General features: G+C 43.0%; 1 protein-coding gene across 1 annotated transcript in view; it reads right to left on the reverse strand.

The window, feature by feature from the left end:
- Positions 1-24619, reverse strand: part of LOC122816149 (hexosaminidase D-like) — a 922622-nt gene that overhangs the window by 305384 nt on the left and 592619 nt on the right. The window contains exon 8 of the mRNA XM_044088904.1: positions 22162-22282. Within this exon, the coding sequence (XP_043944839.1) occupies positions 22162-22282 (121 nt within the window). The remainder of the gene's footprint in view (positions 1-22161; positions 22283-24619) is intronic.

Raw genomic sequence — 24619 nt, forward strand, 5'->3', positions numbered from 1 at the left:
GGGAGAGTTAGTACATGGCAATTACAGCAGAGTCCTAAAATAAAGTAGGTAAGGGAGGAGAAATAACAGCTTGAAAGTGGATGTGGAAAAGTATCAGATAGGAATCACATTAGAAAAACATGAGTGTAAGATGGGTGCGGGCAGATAAAGGCAGCAGAGAGCACATAGGCAGATGGCAACAGTAAAAAGTTTATAGTAGGGGAAGAGGAAAGAAGAGGAAGAAAGCCAGAAGTTAATAGCTAAAAATAATATGTATAGCAGAGAAGGTTATTTATCAAACTAGTAACACGGAATTCTTGCAGCACTTTGTAATTAATCCACCGTCTAAGCATTTTTACAGCTATGCAAATTCCATGCATTTATAGTAGTGTGTTATACTGCAGTTATACAGTATTCAACAGTCGCGCAATAGATACTGTAAATACAGTAATCTACTTATTAGTTTCCTATAACGTAGCAATTAATACAGTAATTTTCCACACAGTGAGGATTATACTCTGTAGGCAGTCAGTTCAGGTACTGGTAACGCAATCCGAGATCCTTACATTATGTTATTGAAAACATCAGCCAGTAAGAATGCAGCAGCTTCAAAATGTATATCTGTTATAATAACCTTTTTTTGTGTAGTGCCTATACTCTATAGGTGTTTACCTTATTATCTCTACACTCGCATCACCAGGTTGCAGCAGTGCAGGAATCTATGAGTAAAAATGGTGGAGTTGGATACCAAAAAACAGTTTTTGATTAGTGCAAGGGTTCTTCAGAGTGGGTTCTGCTGATTAAGCAATGCACATGATTATTCTTTGCCACCAGCACTATCCCAAGCCAAGACCCTGGTCCTCTTGCAAAACCAAAAAACAACCAGTAAGCAGTTATTTCAGAGTTACTTTGTTTAGCAATAAACTTCTATGCCTTGCACTAGTCAATAAATAAGGGAAGGCAAATATGGGAGGGAGTGTTAATTTTACACCAAAAAGCTTTATTCTACCAGAACTACCCATTCAAGTATACTCTGTAGATAAAAGGAAAAAAAGGCTAATTTATGTCCTGGGTAAAAGGACAACAGGCAAATTTAAGTCCTGGGTAAGTTTACAGCAGGATGGGTAACAGCAGTGTGTGTGTGTGTGTGTGTGTGTGGGTGGGGGGGACCCGGTGATGTGATGTACTCAATAACACTGTAGACCCGATTGATGCTGCTTAAAGATTTTTATAAAATAACTTAGAAACATACACAGAGGTTAGGAAAGGTGTTTGAGCAGGTTTTCCCTTCTTGGCAAGGCTAAAGACACTTGAATAGAGTCAACGACTGCAGCTTAGCATAGTGGTGGCAATACAACACACTGACGTTAGTACACTGAGGTTAGGCAAGGTATTTGAGCAGGTTTTCCTTCTTGGCAAGGCTAGGGACACTTGAACAGAGTCAGTGACCACAGTTTAGTGTATTGGTGGCAATACAACACAGCTTAGTGTATTGATGGCAATACAACATACAGGCTTTAGTGCCTTATTACCACTACACTCGCATCACCAGGTTGTAGCAGTGCAGGGATCTAGTAGTGAAAAACAGTACACTCAGTAGTTCCAGATGCAGCTCTCTGCACCAAGCACAATTTCCCTTAAGAGCATACAGGGCACACACTCAACTCGGGGTCTGGGTGTCTCTATCTGTCTCTGCCCAGATCCCAAATAAGGCTCCTCACTGGCACTGTGAAACAAATGCTTCGTATCCCTGCCCCCAACTAGCTGGCATACACATTCTTTGAGATTTAACTTTCACACACACACACCTGGGAAAGGCTGGCACAGATTACTCACTTTACCAACTTTGCCCAAACTATAAGGTAGAGTCACTGCCACCTGTCAGTTACTATAAGGTTCTTAAAAGGGTATCCAATTATGCTGAATGAAATTACTATTAATACAAATGGCAATGTTGATCAAACAGCAAGACTTTCAGAAGTGGCCACAATTATCACCAAATAAATATGTGCAAATACTCTCAAAGCTTAAATATTTTCTAAAAAGGACCAGCCACAATGAAACATTTAAATACATTTAATAATAAATAAGAAAAGGACAAGAAAATACTAAATGTATATTTACAGTAAACCACAGAGTTCAAATCACAGGAAATATTGAAAATAACATTGATGGATAGACTCATACAAATAAAAAACAATTTCTAAACTAAGTTTCGTTATATTCCTGACTGAATCTAGCAGCATTACTATTCTCTAATAACTTACTTGACAAAGCAAGGCACAATGAAATACGTGAGCAGTCTTACTAGTCAGGTTTCCCAAAAAAGAATACTCAATGCTTAGACATTATTCCCTGTAAAATATATAATATCCAAGATGGCAGAATAACCTCATCTTGTCACCTGACTACAGGTTAACACAGCATCCCCCTTTGAAGCTGAGACAGGAATTTAGCATACATGGCTACAATACACATCTAAATGTTTATGGCAGTACCTGGGGCTTCCCCTCTTTTTACTGAGCTAATAAACAAAGGCTTCTTCCAGACCCACCTTCTCCGGTCCTATTCTTCACAAATACATTTTTAGCATAAGCATCTGTACAAATCAGTTTGATATACAAACGTCATATAATTATTTACAAAGCTCCAGCTAGTTGTGCTGCCACAAGTCATACATCCACTGCCCTACTTCTCCTGGTACAGCTGGCAGTACCTCCTGTCATCATAGGTGGTGCCAAGACAACAGAACTTTGAGAATGGAAGCCCAAAGGGTACCCTAGACCTGCACAAAATATCTACACTGTAATGTTTGGCTAAAGTATGTAAGATAGACCACTGCACAAATTTTGTCCAAGTGCAAGTTTCTGAGGAAAGCCTCTGATGTAGCCTGAACCCTGATAGTATATGCTTTTGGTATGGAAGGTAGTGGGGTATTACCTAGATGAACACCATAAGCTGATACAGTCAGATATCTATTTTGATACTGTTACTTGAGCTACTCTCTGACTTTTCTTCAAACTGGAAGAGAAAAATGGTAATTTTTTTCTTAATTTGTTGTCTGTGGTAAAATCTGAGTTACCTATGGATGTTCAAGCACAGCAGCCTAAATTCACCTTTGTTGGAAAGATATGGGAAAAAGCAGAGGTATATGGATGGAAAGTTTCAGATTAGACTATCTGCAACTCGGGGCATAAAGGATGGATTAGTTCTTAGGGACACCATTTAATTCTGGAAGACAATATAAGGAAATTTGGAGGACAGCTTTTAACTTTGAAATCCATCTAGTGGACATGATGGCTACAAGGAGATGTGCTTCCCAGGACAGGAATTTTATACCAGCTGAGCACATAAAGAGGTGGCATCAGGTTCTACTCTGCTTTCTTATGTACTAAGGTCACATAGTCTGGGTGAAAGAACACCAACTTGGAGGAGAAGAACCTGCATGCAACACTAGAAGACTACTCCATCTTCAGACTGTTCAAGTACAGTCCCCACCCCACTAAGAATGCACCTGTGTTTGTTGTAACAAGCTAAATGAATATGGTTACTGAACTGAGATTTTCTAGTTCTGTTTACTAGGACAGGTGATTCAAACAAATCTTTGAAAGTTTTATAGGTTCCATCAAGGATTGCATTGCTCAACATCACTAAACACCTTGAATTATTGTGGATATTTAGACTGGGGTAACATAGCTCACCATCTTACTGTGTCCAACTGGCAGCCAATGAATGTCAGAAACTCAGAGTTCCAGCAGAGATTTTGCAAGACTGGCTGTGATCCCCATGGATGGGTACAGATGGGAGTAACTACTGCCTTATTATAATTTTTCTACTATAGTTGCAGCAATAAGCCAGTCATCCACACACACATTTTTAGCTCTAGAAGCTCACCTGAAAACTAACAACCTCTACATGGTTTCACAATTTTAATGTGGAGATACGCATCCTAGAGATCCACACATCACATCCAATCTCCTGTCTGCAAGCATGGTAAGATGGGACTACACTGAGACCATCTGGAATAACTCATTCTTTTTGTAGTGATTTAGACAACTGAGGTCTAGAATTGGTCTGAAGTCTTCAGTTTTGTTTGTCACGAACAGGAATCGTAAGTAAAATCCAGACCCTCTCTGGTCTGGTGGGACTTTCTGCATAGCTCTTTTTAAGAAGTGATTTTTTTACCTCCTACAGAGCTACTCTCTCCCTTGATGAGGTGACACTAAAGATAGAAGGGAGGGTGGCTGTTTGGGCAGTTCTGAAAATGGTACTGTGTAGCCTCTGGGTGTGATTTTCCTGATATATTTGTCTTGTGTAATGGCCAACCATGCAAACAAATGCAAGAACACTTATCCCATGACTGCCTTCAGACTGGGAGTGCTTGGTACACATTCAGGGTTCATACTAGCAGAAACCTGGACAGGGCCTTTGGAACTCTTGCTGGTGGGGGTCTATCTCTGTCTCTCTGGCTTCAGTTATCAGAGAAATTCCCTCTACTTCAGGAACTTCTGTCATAATGTTGTTGATGCTAGGGTTTATGGGCTTTCCAAAACCAGATAATCTTGATAGCCTTCTGTTCTCTTTGAAATGATCTCTGAGGGGACAAGAATGTGACTTCAACCACTGTGAGCACCTTGCCTTCTTACTCGCACTTCAGAAGTTTATCCTTTACCTTCTGTCAAAAATGAGAGGTTCTTAAATGGGGGCATCAATAAATACTGCCTCAAAGTGTACTGTGAAATACGTATGGCACAGCAAGCCTGGCATCATACTGCAATACTTGATCCAGATGACTTGGCTAAACTGTCTGCTGCATTATGTAACAGAAGCATGCACATTGAGGAGATGGAGTTAACAGTGCTAATCTGGATCTCTAACTGCTTATGAACGTTCACCAAGTTGCAAATATTTCAGAGTTTTCATGGGTTTATTGGCTAGGTCTTTCTGAAACCTCACCATATAATTCAAGTAGTCTGCTGCACTGATGGAAAAGGTACTCGAGTCATATATACACATTTTTCCAGTCTATCAATCACCCTAGAAACCTTGTTAAAAGGATAAAAAGCTTAAGCATCTTCTGGGACCTCACATCTCATAGCCACTAACTCTACAACTGAGTCAACAAGGGTCCCCTTAATGAAGAGGCTTATTCTTCGGGTTCCACAGCACTTTCTCAGGCTTGTGTGGAATCAGTTCCACAACTGTCTCCTTCCAACCCCTAGAGCACACCATGGCAATGAGCTTGCCGGGTGGGGGTAACCACCAGGCTGCTAGGGCAAGGAACTGTAAACTTCTTCTTCAGATGAGGAGGTGGAATTAATGGGCAATGATCCCTTCCAGCTCATCATTTAAAGAATTTCACTGAATTTGGTGTCCTCTGGAGGGGATTGGGGTGAAGCCTACCCACTCAAAGACCTGTGTCCAGGGAGAAGAACTCCAGTGCGGAGTCTGTACTACTTCTTGCACTTCCTTTTCCTAGAAGGGTTTAGGGGGCACTCATTTAAACTCTGTGGACAAGGCAGCCCAGACCCTGATGTATCTGTCTCTGAGGTCCTCGTCCTTAGGGGGCAAGATGGCTAGATGGATGAATAGTCTAAAGGCTCTGCTTCAAAGGTGGAGCAAGTGCTTGTTTGCGTTAGAACAGCAGGGTTGATCTCTTCTGTGTCAGACCTTCAACCAAAATACCCAGGGACAAAGTCACATTAATGCCAATAATATTGGTGCTGATGCCAAAGGGGAAAACCATTGGCACCAACTTCCAGTGCTGAGACAACTAAGGAGAATTTTGTCATTGAAGAATTGAATGTCATGTATGCTGACATTGACAACAGCCCCAAATATGCCAGGATTGGAGTTGGCATCAGGTCTTCAGCACTAGTGCTTTTGGACCTAATTGGGGGGGGGGTCAGTGCTGGCACCTCCAATGGTACTGACTGGAGCATCTACGAAGAAAACTTCTTGGTTGCTGAGAGCGTCAGCACCAACACCTCCACCAGTGTTGAGTATAACATTGAATAATTAAAATTCTTGGACACCAAGAACATCTGCACAGAATCTCTCACCAGTTCATATTTTCCTAGTGCTGAAACTGGGTTCACACTTGGAGCAGCAGCAGTGAGAGGGGCTTGGGTATCTTCTCATGCTGCACCACACATGGGGGAGGGGGGACCAGAGATCATCAAACTGAAGTTTAGCCTTCACAAGCACAATCATCATCTTGCTCCACCCCAACTGTGAGGGGATCAGGAGGGAACTAGAGATGCAGAAGGATGCAACTGAAGTGGGATGTGAAGAAAGAAATCTAGATAGATCCTACTCCAAGGAGAATCTTCCAGTTCTTCTCCTTGGAGCACAGTCCATCAGTCCTGATGACTTGGTGGAGAAACAGGGTGCAAAAGTGTAGTCATGGAGAATGGCCCTGGATGAGATTAGGAATCATTATATCACTGGAATCTTTGCAGGGGAAAACAACTCAAAAACAGAAGTATCTATCTATCTCCTCTAATATTTTTTTTTTCCTTTCTTTTTCCTGGATGACCTGTTATATCCTTGTTATTGGTTTTACCGTTAATTACTCAAAAACTATCGTTTACTGTGACCTGGCTGTCATTTGAATCCAGATATTAAAAAAATACATAAAAAAGGCACTTATCTGGCCCAAAATGAAATAATTTTTCCCTGAAATGCTCCAGCTAATACGAAGTGTCTTTGAAGCTCTTGATGGCAACGAGATCTAGAAACCCAGCTAAAAGCACTGCATTATGGAAAGCAGTGGAAACTTAAGCTAGTCAGAATGTTGTTGCTACCGTGGAGATGAAGTGCCTTTGGCAAATGGTCCATCAGCTCCAGTGTCCAGCAGGACCAGCTTAAATCTTCCTAACAGTTGCTAACAAGAATGCAAACAGAATTGAAAAAGAATGAATGTATAAAAAATATCCCATGTTGTGACTTACACTGCAAAAAATCAGCTCAAGGGAATTACTATTTTTGGCTTGCTGTATAGCTAAAACAGAGGAAAGCAGTGAGCTGCTAAGAAGTTACATCAAGATTGGCGGCCCAGTTTTAATCTCTGTGACAGCAGCTGCATGTGCAATTAACAGACACTTATTACGTCTTCCAGATTCGAAAAACAAACTAATATACACTCAAACTGTTTAAACGAAAAACAAAACTGGAAAGCAGAACCAAGCTGGATAAAAACGGCACGGACTGTTTTATTCAAGGTAAGCGCTTGGTCTGATGAAGGCTGGGCATTTGCTTATCTGAAAGCGCTTACCTTGAATAAAACAGTCCGTGCCGTTTTTGTCCAGCTTGGTTCTGCTTTCCAGTTTTGTTTATGTCTTCCAGATTCGCTAATGTTAAAAAAAAAAAAAAAAAAAAAAAAAAAAAAGTTATGTTCTCACCATAACATTCCATATGTGGTGTTCATCTCACCTTCATTCTTTCACTGGTTGGGTTCAGAACCGATCCTCGGTTCCAACTCGGCCATATACAAAAACTCAAGGTCTTCCACTGACTCGTGGCTGTATCCCTATCCCATCATGCCCTAGTAGAGTTCCTCAGATCTTGTTTGCTGATCATAATAGTTTCCAAATGGACTATTTGACACTTTTTATTTATAATGAAGATGGTCAGAGAACATTATCTGCTAAATGTGACTGCTCGGTCCTCCAGAAGCCAAAAGGTTGGGGGAAGGAGGGTGGGATGTAAGAATAATGAGGGTGAGATGAACACGCATGGAGCGTTATGGTGAGTACATAACTTCTTTATGTGATGTTGTCCTAGCTCGCCTTCATTTTTTCACTGGTTGGGACAGCGTCCCTAGCACCATATTTCTTGGGGGGGGGGCTCACATAAGAATATACTTCAGAACAGCGCACCCAAAACAGGCCCTGTTCCTGGAGGCCAAATCCACTTTGTAATGAGTGATAAAGGTATGAGGTCTTGCCCATGTTGTAGCAGCACAAATGGTATCAATTGGTAGTCTAGCGCGAAAGGCAGAAGAAGCTGCTATAGCTCTCGTAGAATGACATTTGACTTTGCCGGGAAGATCTTTGTATTACCTTTACATACAAATCTAACAACAATCTGACAGCCATTTTGAGAGTATGACCTTATATACAGGAGCACCTTTCCTAGCTTCTGAAAATGAAACAAATAATTGGTCAGATTTTCTGAAGTCCTTAGTCCTATGTAAGTACAAACGTAGACCAAAAAAACAGCTGCAAAACGTGGAGCAAGTAACACAAACTTGTAGGAAAAACCACCTTTAATAACAAAGCAAAGCTTTCGGGCAGAACCCTTCTTCAACACTAATACAATACTAGTACAAACGTAGTTGTTGATGTACATCTAGTTGGTGTAGCATATATTCTGCCTTGTTGCCATAGTTGGAAAAAAAACATTGGTAGATCTATGGACTGATTTAAATTAGACACTGAGCATACTTTTGGTAGGAAGGATGGGTTTGTTCGAATGGACACTCTGTCTTTGTGGAAAAGCACGTAGGAGGCTTTACTGATAATGCTTGCAGCTCTGAAACTCTTCTAGCAGAAGTGATGGCAATCGAAATAATCGCTTTCCATGTCAAGGACTTAGATGATGCAGGTTCAAAGGGGGGAAGAATCAAACAAAACAAAGTTTAGGTCCCATGGTGGTAGAGGGTTCTTAATGGGTGGTCTTAATAGAACAGTGCCTTTCAAGAAGGCTTTGCATAGTCTGTGAGACATCAGATTTGGGGCTAAATCATTTATATGAAAACGGGATATCACTGCTAACTGGACTCGAATGGTAGCTGCAGCTGCTCCTTCATTAAATATCTTCATTAGAAATTCAAGAATGGAATCTATGGGAGCAGAAAAAGGATCAATCTGATTACTTAATGCCCAGGAAGAAAATCTTTTCCATTAGTGTTCTCGTTGAGGCCTTGTGAGACGAGATCAAAATATGTTTCACAGAAGCAGAAAGGTCAGGGAGCCTGGCTATATTTGGAATCAGAGCAGCCAAGCTGTGAATTTGAGGGTTTGAAGAGAGTGGTGGAGCACTCCCAACGCGAGTCAGAAAGTCTGGAAATGGGTCCACAACCCACAGCTCCTCCTGGAGATGAGGCCAAAGGAAGGGGAACCAAATTTCATGAGGCCAGTATGGGGCGACGAAAATCAGATTGCTTCCCAATTGCTGGCTTTCTGAAGAACTTTGGGTATCAAAGAAAAGGGAGGGAAGTCATAAAGGAGACCCGAGGGCCAATTGTGTACAAGTGCATCCCTTGGTGACACCCCCGGAGGGGGAGGGTTAGGGCAAAATAGCTGCTGTATTTGGCATTCATGGATGTGGCAAAAAGGTCCCAGCAAAGCTGGTCCCATTTTCAGAAAATCATCTCTGCTACTTCTTGTTTTAGGGACCACTTGTGAGACATCAGAATCGCGGTGCTGAGTTTGTCTGCTATCATGGTGGATTTCCCCAGGATGTGCATTGCTATCAGAAAGCACTGGGAGGAGGTCGCCCACTGCCATACTCTTCGGGCCTCTCAACAAAGGGGGTAAGACCTGGTTCCTCCTTGTTTGTTTATGTACCAAACAACTGACATGTTGTCTGTCTGTATTGCAATTGTTTCCAGCAGGAGAGAGAGTCCTGAAGTGCTTGCAATGCCTAAAGCACTGCTCTCATCTCTAGGACATTGATGTGCAAATGGAACTCATGATCTTATCACATGCCTTGGACTGTCCTTCCTATATAATGCCCTCCCCCCAACCTGTCTGGGAGGCATCCGTGGTTACTGTGGCTAAAGGCTGTGGAAGGACAAAGGGTAGACCTGATGTCACATGAATAGAGTAAAGCCACCAACGAAGGTCTATTTTGCAGGACTCATCACAATTTGTTGAGACATGGGCAGTTTTTGCAATGACCACTGAGTGATCAGTAGCCACCGCAGGATTCTCATGTGCACGTGAGCTAGTAGAACTAAATTTATTGCTGCTGCCATGGTTCACAAGACTTGCAGAACTGTTTTTGCCTGGACTCTTGTCTTGGAGAGAAGATTCAAAACTTGTTGTCTCAGAATAGAACTCTTTCTGTAGGAAATTTTGCCCTCATGTTTGTCGTGTCTAGATCTGAGCCTGTAAAAATGATACATTGAGATGAAAAGCCCTCATGTTTGTCGTGTCTAGATCTGAGCCAGTAAAAACGATACATTGAGATGAAAAGTAGGCAGATTTTTCACAATTTATCGTGATTCCTAGTTGACAGCAGAGAAGTAATGTGGTGTCTCTTGCTTTTAGTAGTAGATGCTTGGTGGTGGTGGTTAGGAGCCAGTCGTCTAGATACGGACACACCAAATCCTAGACGTCTCAAGTGAGCCGTGACCACTGCCATACACTTAGTGAACACTCTGGGGGCTGTAATATGACCAAAGGGCAGGGCTCGAAACTGACAGTGACTGGCTCCCAGCCAAAAGTGCAGATGACTCCTGGATGGCCTATCCATTTTTATGTGGTAGTACACATCCTGGAGGTGTACACAGCACATCCAATTGTCTTTTCCCAGCAAAGAAAATACTGACCTTAATGTTACCATCCGGAACTTTGTTCTTCTTACTGAGCTGTTTAATCTGCTGAGATCCAGTATGGGTCTCCAGTCCCCGGTTTTCTTCGGAACTAAAAAGAACCTTGAGTAAGTTCCAGATCATATTTGGTCTGTGGGGACTATTTGGATGACTCTTTTGTCTAGCAACTTTTGAACTTCTAGAGTTGCTTGTTCCCTTTGACTGAGTAGAATATCCGGGATGTTCTTTATTTTCAGGACGGGGAAGGTAAAGGGTACAGAGTAGCCTCTGGATACAATGCTTTGCACCCACTTGTCATTTATTTCTAGCCAGGCTTCTGGGTGCAAAGATAAGCGACCACCAACTGCCTCCAGAGATGGATAGATGGGCCTCCTTTCAGGAGCACTGAAAGGGCCTACCTCGGAATGAATCTCTGTCGACCTGATTTTGCAGATCCCATCTGCTACATGGATAGCATCTCCCATTACTGCTTCCCCCTCTGCCCCTGGGGGAACAGTCACCATGTGCGTCCTGAAAAGCTCTCTGGGATTTTCAGAACCACATCTTTCCGCACTTCTGACCTTTTGGTTATGGTCTAGAAGGTACTGAAAAATGGACTCTTACAGCAGAGAGAGTTTTTCCTTCTTGCTCATGCCTGGTGAGTGTCCTTAACTTTTGGTCCAAAGAGTGAGGAACCATCGAAGGGGGACTTAAAGGTAGACATAAAAGGCTCTGCAAAGTCACACAAGCGTATCTAGAAATATCTCCTCAGGGGAATTCCTGAACCCGCTGCCCTGCTCACTCCATCTGCTGTGTAAGAAATAAACATGATGGAAGAGTTAACTACAGAGTTTAAGGCGGAGAGCTATGAGAAAACCTCGTCTGAAACCCCCACAGCTAATGAACCTTGTAGAGTATCTCCTAGCTCTTTCAGATCTCTCTGCAATCTCGTAAAACAAGTTAGATAGTTCAACGATCTGAGTGCAAATGTTGCTGCAGAGAACATGTGCTTCCCGTATCTGTCCATCATATGAGACTCCTTGTTCGGTGGATGGACAGACGAGGATGTCTCTGACAGTTCCTTTTTGGTGGCTGCCGTCTCCACCATAGCATATACTGGGACACCTTTAGTAAGAAACTTCTTGTTCAAAGGGGCTGAAATAAACTTATTTGGCCTCAGAGGAAGAGGTTCCACTGAGTCTGGATACTCCCACGGCTTTCGACTAACTACATTCAGGAGTTTGTCAAAGGGTGGAGACACCCAAAAGGTGGAATGGCGAGACCCTAAAGTCTTCAGGTATACAGACTCCTCAGAAGGGTTAATGGACTTCCAGCCACCTCTCTGTTTTAGGATCTCTAGAATGTCCGCAAAGGAGACATCAGAGGGTGACCATGGGGACCCTTCCGATTCATCGAGGTCCATATCTGAAGTGATAGACTCCTCTGGGGAGTCTAAATGCTTCTTCTTGCATAATCTCTTCCAAGGGACCTCTTCGGAAGGGTATTCCGGAGAGATTTTGGAAGAGATGGCTTCACCCAATGGAGCATCCTGAGGCTTTGGGTCTCCACATCTGTGTGGAAGTGCTGGTATGGAGACAGACATTGGTGCTTTTGTGGGAAGAATACCTGTACCTGGGAGTGGAGCTGTCAGAGGTGACAGCACTCTCCTCATCACCTCGAAGGCCCCCTGCCCCTGATCTGAGGAAGCTCCTGGCCTCGAAGAACCAGAAGGCATTCCTAGATCCAAGGGGGTTGGCTCCAAAGTCAATGTAGGAGCCGAGATCACCCATGCCGAAGCCCCAAGAGCCAACTTGAGATCAGACAACTGTCCGACCAGACCTTCCTCCCCAGATCCGACCATACAGCGTCGGCTCCTAGACCCCTCGAGTTCAGACAGAACCGAGGAAGTTGGAGCAGTAGTCAGGCACGAAAATCCTGGTGCAGGTCTCAGGTCAGACTGTTCCACTACAACAAGTTCCAGACACTCCGGCTCCGAGGTCCCAGATTGGATCGGAGGAGAAATTCGATGGAGGGGAAGTGGTTTTCATCGGGTCAGAATCCCTTTGGGTTGGAGTCAACAGTAGTTTGGCCAGCACCGGTGTCCTTAAAAGTCTCTGCACCATACGATCCACATCATCATCAGAGAGGCTTCTGGAAGATTGACAGGAGGGAGTAAGAGATCTGACTCATTGGAGCGATGAAGATCTCAAGGTTGGGGAGAGACCGGTTAATTTCCGGGGACCGGCTCTGTCCTTGAAACTCCATCAGCACCAAAATCACAGCAGGAGCCGAGGAGGAAATTTTTTCAGGTCTGAAGGTCTTCGGATCTGAGGAAAATTCTTTACCCAATTTCTTTGTCGGTTCTGACTGAATACAAGACGTAGAAGATGTTTTTCCCCGACTTCTCTGTTCTGGAAGATGGGGATTTTGATAATTTCTAAGTACTCTGATCTTCTTCAAGTGCTTCTGTGAATGGCATCTTCAGTAACCCTCTCAAAATTAACTTATTCTTCCTTTCCAACAACACTCTGCTACTGAATGCATGGCAAATGGCACATGACTCCTGCAGATGGACTGTGCCAAGACAGTGCACACAAACTGTGCGACTATCAGTTAAAGACATTTTTTGGTTACATTTAGTACACTTTTTAGACCCGAGGGTTTGGATTCTCTAGGATTCTTAGACATTGTAATATCAATGGCAGCAACAGCAATACAATCAAGAAAATTTACTATTAATAATAAAGACAATTTTTTTTGGTAATAAACAGCTAAGCAGAGTAACTTAAAACGTACCGATACAAAAGGTAGGACAAGGAGAAGGCCCTCTAATTTAAACGGACCAACGGTAGCTCTCTAACTAAAATGAGCCTACTTCAAAAAGAAGAAAATATAAAAAGGATAGGGAAGAGATAAAATGGCCTAGAGAAGAAAAATGATGGCCAATTGCAACAAAAACCACAGATCGAACACACTAAGAACTAAGCTAAATACTACAAATCTTTAACCAATTTACAAAAAAGACAATTATTTAAACTATTTTAGAAGAAAAATGTATAGACTTAGCCAAAATAGAGAACACCCGATCTTGCTAGTGGCAAACAAGATCTGGAGAACTCTACTAGGGCATGATGGGATAGGGATACAGCCACGAGCGAGTGGAAGACCTCGAGGTTTTGTATACGGCTGAGTTGGAACCGAGGATCAGTTCCAAACCCAACTAGTGAAATAATGAAGGTGAGATAGGACAACATCATATCTAAAGTTATGGTCTCACCATAACTATGCATCTATGTTGTCCATTTTCATTCTTCCTCAACGTATTGGTCTCAGATACAACTCGGCCAATCTCTTTAGATTCTTAGATCAGGCTGTTGAACTCCTTCCTTTACCCAAAGCCCCTTACTGGACAGATTACCTCAGATCGAGTTTGCAGCTGCTAAATATGCCAGAAGGCATAAATACTTATAACAGTAATTGTAATTATACTAAGAAACAGGACAGAGACAAAGTAGAGGCTCAAACTGGGAACAATGGTTCCCACATACTTCATCAGGTCACTCCCAAAGGATAAGGATAGGGGGAAGGAGGGTGGGTAAATGAAGAATGAAGATGATGAGCACGTAACTTTAATATCAGATGTCGTCATTTTCATTCATTCGTCAACGTATGGGACAGAGTCCCCAGCTACGATAATCTTTGGCGGTTTTCATGGAAGGATGTACAACTTGTAATGAGCAATAAAAGCATGGGAATTCAACCAAGCAGCCACAGCACAAATGTCATCAGTTGAAACTCTGGCCCAAAAAGCAGATGATGTAGCCATGGATCTAGCTGAATGAGCCTTTGGAGATTGAGAGTGCTCGGAGTTCAAAAATTCGTCATGCTGATGTAATGGCAACAAGAAATACTGTTTTCCAAGAGAGAAATTTCAGGTCTGACTTAATAAAAGTTCAAAGGGGGTCTGAATTAAAGTTTGTAACCAAACTGCAAAATCTCGGGGTGGGGTAGGGTCTATTATTGGAGGTCTAAGTAGAAGAATACCCTTCAGAAAAGCCTTACAAATTTTAGAAGAAGCAGGGGGAACGCATTATGTCCAATGTGGTAATTAGAGATGGCTGCAAGTTGTAATTTAATGGTGGAGAAACCTGCAGTTTCCTGAAAAACTGAAGCCAAAAATCCATTATAGCAGAAAACGGACCTGCAAAGGGATTCAGCTCTTCCATTTACTCTTTTAAATCTTTCTGGGAGAAGGTTTTTGAGATGAGGATAAAATCTGACAAACTGGAGAGGAAAGCCTGGACTGTCCAGCCATGATTGGAATTGGAGAAACCATGAGGTTAACTTGAGACCTTGTATGTTGATGAATCATTGCTGATGGAGATCTGGACTGGGGTCCAGTGTCCAACGCGGACATAGAAGATGAGACCATAGGAAAGGGAGCAATGAGGATTACCTCACTCTTCAACTGTTGTGCTTTCTGAAGAAATTTGAGTATTAAGGGCAGGGGGGATAGGCATAAAGGAAATGGGAGGGATGTGGACTACATCATTTCTCGGTGACTCCCCCTATGGGGGAATTTGGGCAAAGAACCTGCTGCACTTGTTGTTGAGGGGAGAGGCAAAGAAGTCACAGAAAGGTTGCCCCAGAGATGAAAAATCATTTCTGTCACTAGAGGATTAAGAAATCACTCGTGTGGCATTTATGTGGATCTGCTGAGCTTGTTCGGCTAAGATGCTGGATTTCCCCGGAATGTGCATTGCTACAAGAAAGCAGTTGGAGGAGATCGCCCACTGACAGATTCTCACTGCTCCTCAACAAAGAGGGTAACATCTGGTTTCCCCCTGTTTGCTCATGCACCAAACCACTGACATATTGTCTGTCTGGATAGCAATCGTACCTAGAGGGAGAGAGTTCTAAAAGGCCTGCATCTCTAATAGGACCACTCTCATCTCCAAGACAGTCATATGCAAATTGGTCTCTTCTGGGGACCATGTACCCCAAACAGTCCATCCCAAGAAATGCCCCACTGCCACCCCAACCGGGAGGCGTATGTGGTCAGAGTGGCCTTTGGGGGGAAGGAAAGATAAATGGGTGTCCCTGACAAAGCTCATTGGACTGGATCTGCCAAAATAGGGAATCCTTGCAGACTCACAAAGTCTTTATACGATTCTTTAATGGATATCGAAGCATTGATCACTGTACTGACAAGGTCCACTGGAGAATCCTCACGTGAAAGCGAGCAATGGGTAATAGGGTGATCGCCACAATCATCGAACCTAGGGCTTGAAGAACCAGTCTTGCAGTAGGATAGGGATGGTCTAGAGTCTGCCTGACATGAAATTTTCGGGAATAAGTTCTCCTCTGAAGTAAGAATGCGAACTTGCCCAGGCGAGCTGCTACAAAGTCCAAGACTTGAACTGGTTGAAACTGGGACTTTGAAAGATTTACTGTGACCCTTAGGAATGGACACAACTGGAGTAAGTATTCCCTGGCCTTCTCCAGGAGAGACACTTAGTTTGTGCTGAGAGGAGTCAGTCGCCAAATAAGGAAACACTCTGAATCTGTGGAGTCTGAAAGGGGCTGCCACTACTGCCATGCATTTGGTGAACATACTGGGGCTGTGGTGAGACCAAAGGGCAAGACTCTGAACTTGTAATGACTGTGTACCAGCCAAAAGTGCAGACATCTTAGAGTGTGCCTGTGTATTTTGATGAGATAGTACGCATCTTGATGATCTATAGAGCACATCCAGTCGTCCTTCTGCAGATGTGAATGAATGGACTGAACTGTGACCATCCGGAACTTTATGGACTGAACTGTGACCATCCGGAACTTGCAGTTCTTCACAAATTGATTTAGATGACTGAGATCTAGAACAGGTCTCAGGTCAACTGATTTCTTAAGGACCTTGAGTAAATTCCAGATCCTGCTTGGTCTGGTGAGACCTTTTGTATGACTCTTTTCTAACAGCTTTTGGACCTCAAATGCTGCTAACTCACTCTGACTGGGTAGCACATCAGTGAGACATCTCTTTTGTGAGGGGCTTCGTGACATGGGAATGAAGTAACCTCTAGATATGATCCTTTGCATCCAAGAATCTGTTGTGAATGCTGTTCAGGTGTCTGGATGTAAGGAAAACACCCGACTGCCTCCAGACAAGAGCAGTCGGGCCACCTTTCAGGAGCGCTAAAAGGCCCTGTCCGAGAAAAAATCTCGAGACCCTTGGTTATGCGGACCCCCCCTGTGACGACTGAGTCTTCAATGATTTCTCCGTCTGCCTCTGGGAGAAAAAAATCCCCATGTGAGTCCTGAAACGGTCCTTGAGATTTTCTGAGTCACAATTTCGTACCACGTTGTTGATTCCTAGGGAAAGGTCTTTCCGAGTAGAGAAATGGATTCCAACAGCAGACAAGGTTTTTCCATCTTTCTCACTGCAGAAAAGTGTTTTCTTAACTATGGGTCCAAACAGGGAACACCATCAAAAGCAGCATTCATGAAAGAGGATTTAAAGGTTCCACAAAATCACACCGTCTCATTCAGGCATTTCTCCTTATGGCTATGCCTGAACTTGCAGCCTATAAGGAACCTTCATTAGCGTGAGATGTTAATTTCATGGATGCACTGGATATAGATTATAGGGTGGACAGTTGGGAGGAATACATTCTCTCTTCTCTGCCGACATGGACCCTAGAGTATACTTAGAGAGTTCCTTGATCAAGTTCCTCTGTAATCTAGCAAAATGTGCCAGGTAACTGAGTGACTATAAGGCAAAGGACACTGAAGTGTAAACATGCTTTCCAAACCTGTCCAACACCCTTACTCCCTTTTAGGGGATGAACAGAGGAATTCTGTTCAGCGAGTTCCTCTTTGGTGGCTGCCACCACAATCATAGCATCTACAGGAATACCCTTACTCCAGCACTGCCTGCCTTTGGGGGCTCCTAAAAATCTTGTCTGGACAGTGGGCTCCATAAGAGACAAGGTCTATAAGGTCATTCGCCAGTGGGGGTAACCCAAGAAATAAATGTCCCAGACCCGAAGGTTTCCAGGAACACCAACTCCTCTTGGGAAGGATATGGGAGAACCAACCACCTTTCTGATGCAGGATCTCTAAAATTTCGCCAAAGGAGACATCCTAGGTGGGGACTGAGAGGACCCTTCCCCCTCATCAAAATCAGTCTCCTCAGTTCTCAAAGATTCCTGAGTGGAATCTAAGTGCCTCCTCTTCACCTTCTCTTCCTGTGTACCTTCAGTGGGGTGGTCTGGAGAGGTATTGGACAACACAAAGAGTTTCTGAACATGAACTGTCTGGAAGCTCTTATGATTTGTCCCTTTGGAGAAGGGTGATGGGAATTAGACCTCAAATCTGTTGGGGGAAGAGGTATGGAATCCGAAGAAGTGAGAGTAGAAGATTCCCTGGGATGGGAGAACACCCTTTCCACTACCTCAAAGGCAGAGTGTCCAGGAGAAGCAGAAACCAATCTCACCAGAGCTGAAGCTCTTGGGTCAGCCAGTTCGCCACCCCTCCTGGATCTCCCCTGTGAGAAGGAAATCAAACCACAGCTGTCCAGCAATGAGGCTCCTAGGGGAAGTGATGGCTCCAAAAATCTCAAGAGTCGAAGTCAACCCCCCAGAGCCAGTGCCAGCGTTTCAGCTCTGAGACTCATCCTACTCAGTAGTGATTGTCGCAGAACAGGTTAGAGACAAAGTCAGATCCAAAGAAGAAGGTGGTATCCTTGGATCCAACACTTTTTACTCTTGGCACTCTTGGATCTGATGGCTCTACAAATATGGGTTGGATTGGAGAAGGAGTTACAATGGGGTGAGAAGGTGGCTGAAGGCTTACAGATCCAATGGGAGACAGATCTGGCAACACCTTCATCTGGATTTGTACTTTAAGAAATGTCCTCATCATCCTGTCCACATCTGCCTCAGAAAGACTATGGGAGGACCCGAATAAAGATGTTGTGGAAGGAGGATGGGACGAATTCTTAGGAGTCACCTGTAGAAATGGAGACCTAAGTCTGAGAGAGACAGGTTCCAGAAAAAAATCTTTGGCTACGGATCTGAGGAGACCTGACTACAGAGGTTGCCATTTCTGACACTTTTTGGATTTTGGAGGGCAGCTCTGAACTCAGAACAGCAGCAGGAGACGGTGCTGAGAATGCTTCTTGGGTTCCTTTGGCTTCAATGCTTATGCTTTTTAGCGCCCCTTCAGGACCAACTTATTCCTCATTACTGATTGCCCTTGAATTAAAGCCCTATACAAATCTCACATTACACCTGTAAGTGAGAAAGGCCTAAACAATATATGCACTCCCTGTGGGCATCAGAATTGGGTACCTTATACCCACAGGAAGTGCACTTCTTAAAACCAGTTGGCTTGTCAGCCATACCAACAACCAAACACTAGCCAACAGCAACAAGAAGGGAAAGGAGAAGAGAAACTCTACCAGAAGTTTTTTTACAAAGAAAGTTATTTTATTTATTTATTTATTTTTTGAAAAGTACAGATAAAGGAAAAGATTAACTACCAACAATGGCAGGGAAAAATACCTAAAGGTAGAAAGAAGGCCTAGTACCAACAATGGTGCAAAAAGATTACCAAATGGACAATCCTAATGTAAGGAAGAGTAAAGGGAGGAAGGATATATATATATATATATATATATATATATATATATATATATATACATATACATACATATATATATATATATATATATATATATATATTACATACACACACACACATCTATATCTATATATATATATATATATATATATATATATATATATATATATATATATATATATATATAAATGTTAGAAAACAGAAAGAAAAATAAACTGCATCTACTCACGAAACCTAGCAAGGCACCCTGGAGCCTGACAGAATGCAATCGAGATCTGGGGCCATCTAGCAAGCAAGGGGGCATTTTTCATAAACAGAGTAGCTCAAGAGTCGTATCCAAGAATCTAAACAGACTGGCCAAGTCAGACATGAGGGTTAGATCTGAGACCCATATGTTGAGGAATGAAAGAAAATGACAACATCAGATCAATAACTATTCAGATGATTTAATTAATACCACCATCTGCTATCTTAGTTCAGGAAGGAATGTGCATCTCTATGCCATGCAAAAATTAGTGTCCACTGAAAGAAAAAAGAAGTTATGTACTCACTATAACGTTCCATGTGTGTTGTACATCTCCGCTTTTATTCTCACTGATGGGTCGGATCCGGTCCATCGGATCCCTCTAGGCCTTTACCAAAGCTCAAAGCCTTCAAAAATCTTGTAATGCACCATACAATTACCTCAGATCTTGTTTACCCATTAGAAAAATATATATTCTTGAGAAAAGAGGATGCTAGAGCCTTATCCAGATTAGCAGATAAGAAGAAAACATTTTTGAAGTCATGGAGTCTACAACAGTCCAATTATTACAACCCGGTCTACCAGGCGCACAGGCAGAGGGAAGGTGGGTGGGTTGTGAGAATAAAGGCGGAGATGGACAACACATATGGGACATTATGGTGAGTACATAACTTCTTTATTTGATGTTGTCCAATCTCACCTTTATTCTCACTGATGGGACGGCGTCCTTAGCTACCGAAATCTTGTGTGGGTCATGGAAATAATATTCCTCAGAACCATAGACCCAAAGAAGACCCTACTCCTGGAAGCCAAATCGACTTTGTAATGAGTAATAAAGGTATGAGGGCTTGCCCACATGGCTGTACACATATGCTGTCCATGAAGGCTCTCGATAAAGAAAGCTGAGGAAGTAACAACTGCTCTAGTTGACTGGGCTTTAACTTGTTGTGGAACCTGCTTTTTCTGGGATTTGTAAATAAGTTATACAGTCTAAAAGCCATTCAGATAAGGTTACTTTGAATACTGGCAATCCCTTCTTTGTATCAGAAAAGGAGACAAAGAGCTGGTCAGACTTCGTGAAATCTGCAGTTCTGTTCAAGTAAAAACGTAATTGTTTATGAATATCTAGCAAATGTAACATATAATCTGCCTTATTTTCAAATTTTGGAAAAGAAAACTGGCAATTCAATGGATTGATTAAGATTATTTTCAGATACAACTTTTAGCAAAATGAGACCCTGTCCTTGTGAAAATACCAAATATGGTGGTTTGATAGATAGCACTAGTAGCTCTGAAACTCTTTGTGCTGATGTGATAGCCACTAGAAAAATAGTTTCCAAAATAAAAATTTTAATTCACAACTGGATGTTGATTCAAAAGGGAGGTAGATTATATGAGACAGAATAAAGTTCAAGTCCCAAGGGGAGACGGAACCTTGGATGGAGTCCTCAATAAAGTTGTCCCTTTAAGAAAAGCTTTACATACATAGTTTGTTAGGCATAATAGAAGAACCATTTTTGCCTAAATGGAAGTTGGAATCGCTGCTAATTGAACCCTGACAGTAGCCGCAGCAGCTCCTTCATTGAAAAGCTTAGCTAGAAAATCTGAAATGAAATGCAGAGGAGCAGTAAAACGATCAACATGTTTTGAGTTGCCCAAATCACAAATCTCTTCCAATTTCCTTTATAATGCTTCCTTGTGGAAGCTTTGTGGGAAGGGAGCAAGATATGTCTCACTGGTGATGAAAAAGGAGGACACCTGGCTATTAATGGAATTGGAGCAGCCAGGCTGTCAGTTTGAGGTTGTGTAGATTGGGTTGAACCATTCCTGAAACACGTGTCAAAAAATCTGGAACTGGGTCCAGTATCCATGGTTCGTCTCAAAGATGAGGTCAAAAGACAGGGAGCCAAATTTGTTGGGGCCTCTAGGGAGCAATTAGAATTATATCTATCTTAAACAAACTTGGTTTCTGTATTACTTTGGGAATCAGGGGTGTTGGTGGTTACGCATACAGGAGTCCCACAGGCCAATCGTGAACAATGCATCCCTCAGGGTCTCCCCCGGAGGGTGGATTAGGGCAAAGTAGTTGCTGCATTTGGCATTCATGGATGAAGCAAACAGGTCGCAGCAAGGCTGGCCCCATTTTTGGAAGATCTCTTCTGCAATTTCCTGCTTGAGGGACCACTTGTGAGGCATTAGAATAACTCTGCTCAACCTGTCTGCTATCATGCTGGATTTCCCCCGGTATATGTGTTGCAATTAGAAAGCAACTGGAAGAAATTGCCCATTGCCACACACACAGTGGGTACAATCTGGTTCCTCCTTGTTTGTTTATGTACCAGATTACAGATATGTTGTCCAACTTGACTGCTACTGTCCCTAGAGGAAGAGAGTCTTGAAAGGCTTGCAACACTAAAAGCATGGCTCTCATCTCTAGAATGTTTATGTGCAGATGGGCCCTGTGAGGGTACAAGGTGCCTTGGACCGCCTTTCCCAGATAATGACGCCCTCACCCTTTCTGAGAAGCGGCTGTGGTCACTGTGGCTCAGGGCTGGGGAAGCGTAAAAGGATGGCTTTGAGTTACCTGAGGTAACTGAATCCACCATAAAAGGTCTTGTTTGCAAGAATTGGTTATCAAAATCTTGTTAGTCGATGGAAGTTCTAGGACAGACCATTGTGTCGACAGCAGCCACTGAAGTAACCTCATGCGAAAGTGTGCTAATGGTACCAGAACAACTGAAGCTGCCTTCATACCAAGTACCTGAAGTACAAGTTTGGCAGGTGCTCTTTCTTCCTTATTAAACTCTTTACCTGATGTCGTAAAGTGTGTATCCGTTCTGGAGTAAGACTTGCTACCATCCTTTCAATTTCTAACTCTGCTCCTATGAAGTTCAATTTCTGACAAGATTTTAAAGCAGATTTTGGGTAGTTTATCATAATACCTAGCCTTGAAAAGGTTTGTAATGTAGTCTCTCTGGCCTGTAGTAGAAGATGGCTGGTCGGGGAGGTTATGAGCCAGTCGTCTAGATATGGAAACACCTGCAATCCTTGTTGTCTCAGGTGAGCAAGTCACTACTGCCATGCATTTGATGAACACTCTGAGGGCTGTAGTGAGACCAAAGGGTACAGCTCAAAATTGATAATGACTGGCCCCTCGCCAGAAGCACAAATGCCTCCTCGAAGGTCTATTTTTATTTGGCAGTACGCGTCTTGGAGGTCTAAAGAGCACACCCAATTGTCTTTTTCCAGAAATGGGAGCATCGACTGCAGTGCAACCATCCAGAACTTCTCTTCTTTACTGATTTGTTTAATTTGTGAGATCCAAGAATGGTCTCTAGTCCCCCGTTTTCTTTGGAACTAAAAGAATCTTTATAAGTTCCAGATCCTCTCTGGTCTGTGGAGACTTCTTGGATGAATCTTTTGTTTAGCAACTTTGAGACTTCTAAGGTGGTTTGTTCCATTTGAATGGGTGGAACGAATGGAAGTGGAAGGGAAAAGTGGATAATGTAACCTCTGGATATTACTCTTGGCAACCATTTGTCACTTATATCTAGCCAGGTTTGAAGGTGCAGAGATAATCGCCCCCTAATTGCCTCCAGAAGTGGACAATCGGGCATCCCTTCATGAGCGCTGAAAGGGTTTTACAAAGAAAGTTTCTCTATAGCCCACACTTTGTGGGCCTCCACTGCCACATGGTTGAAATTTTCCATTGTTGTTCCCCCCTCTGCCTCTTGGGGAACTTTCACCCTGTGTGTCTGGGAAAGACCTTTGATATTTCCTGAACCACATTGTTCCACTACCTCTCTGTCCTATGGGAAAGGGTCTAGTAGGAGTAGAAAAATGTACTCCAACAGCAGATAAAGTCTTGCCCTCTTGTTCATATCTGGAGACTACTTCTTTTACTTTTGGCACAAACAAAGAAGAGCCATCAAATGGGGAGTTATCGAAGGAAAACCCGAAGGGCTCTGTGAAATTGCAAAGGAGCATCCAGACCTGCCTCCTAAGAGAAATACCTGAACCCGCTGCCCTACATGTTCCATCCAATGCACATGAAATCAGCCTCATGGACGAGTTTGTTACAGAGTTTAGGGTAGCGAGCTGTGAGGCTACCTTATCTGTGACCGCACCAGCTACAGCTCCTTGGATAGCCTCTGACAACTCTTTTAATAGATCCCACTGCAGTCTAATGAAATGGCATAGTTAGTTCAATGACCAAACAGCAAAGGTTGCTGAAGAGAAGATGCACTTCCCATATCTATCCATGGTCCTAGAATTTTTATTAGGAGGATGGATGCAGGAACTTGTTTCACAGACTTCCTTTTTAGTGGCCACGGCCAAGACCATGGCATCTACAGCTACTCCCTTGGATAGAAAAGTTTTGTCATTTGGGGAAGTCATGTGCTTATTTGGCCTCCTAGGAGTGGGCTCTGTGGTATCTGGGGTCTCCCATACCTTCCGAAAGATTAAATCAATAAGCTCATCAGAAGATGGAGTCACCCAAGAGGTGGAAGGGCGAGACTCAAAGGCCTTCAGATAAACTGACTCCTCAACCAAAGGGGAGCTGGACTGCCATGCACCTCACTTTAAACATTTCCAAGATGTCTCCAAAGGAGGCATCTTCAGGAGGTGACCGGAGGTACCGTTCTGCCACATCAGGGTCAGTGTCTGAAGTGATTGACTCCTATATATATATATATATATATATATATATATATATACATATATATATATATATATATATATATATATATGGATCACCTTCAGATGCCCGAAATCGCGTTTCGCCGACACACTAATCACCGACACCAAAAGACCGACAACAAAAAATACCGACAACGCAAAACACCGAAAACCATTACACCAACACACTACACGTAAACAACACAGTACACTACATAACATATCCACTATCCCTAACCCAAACCCTAACCCTAAGGTCCGACACTACCACTTACCCTACCTGCACCTAACCTAACTCACTTTACCCACCTAACCCCAAGGTCCGACACTATCGCACACTCACCCTACCTGCACCCTAACCTAACTCATTTACCCACCCCTAACCCCAAGGTCCGACACTACCGCACACTCACCCTACCTGCACGTAACCTAACTCACTTAACCCACCACTAAACCCACAGTCCCTCACTATCGCACACACACCCTACCTGCACCCCAACCCTAACTCACTTAACCCACCCCTAAACCCACAGTCCTCA

The sequence above is a fragment of the Protopterus annectens genome, chromosome 12.part0 (genome assembly GCF_019279795.1).
Source record: "Protopterus annectens isolate FY-2018-M chromosome 12.part0, PAN1.0, whole genome shotgun sequence".
NCBI lineage: Eukaryota > Metazoa > Chordata > Ceratodontiformes > Protopteridae > Protopterus > Protopterus annectens.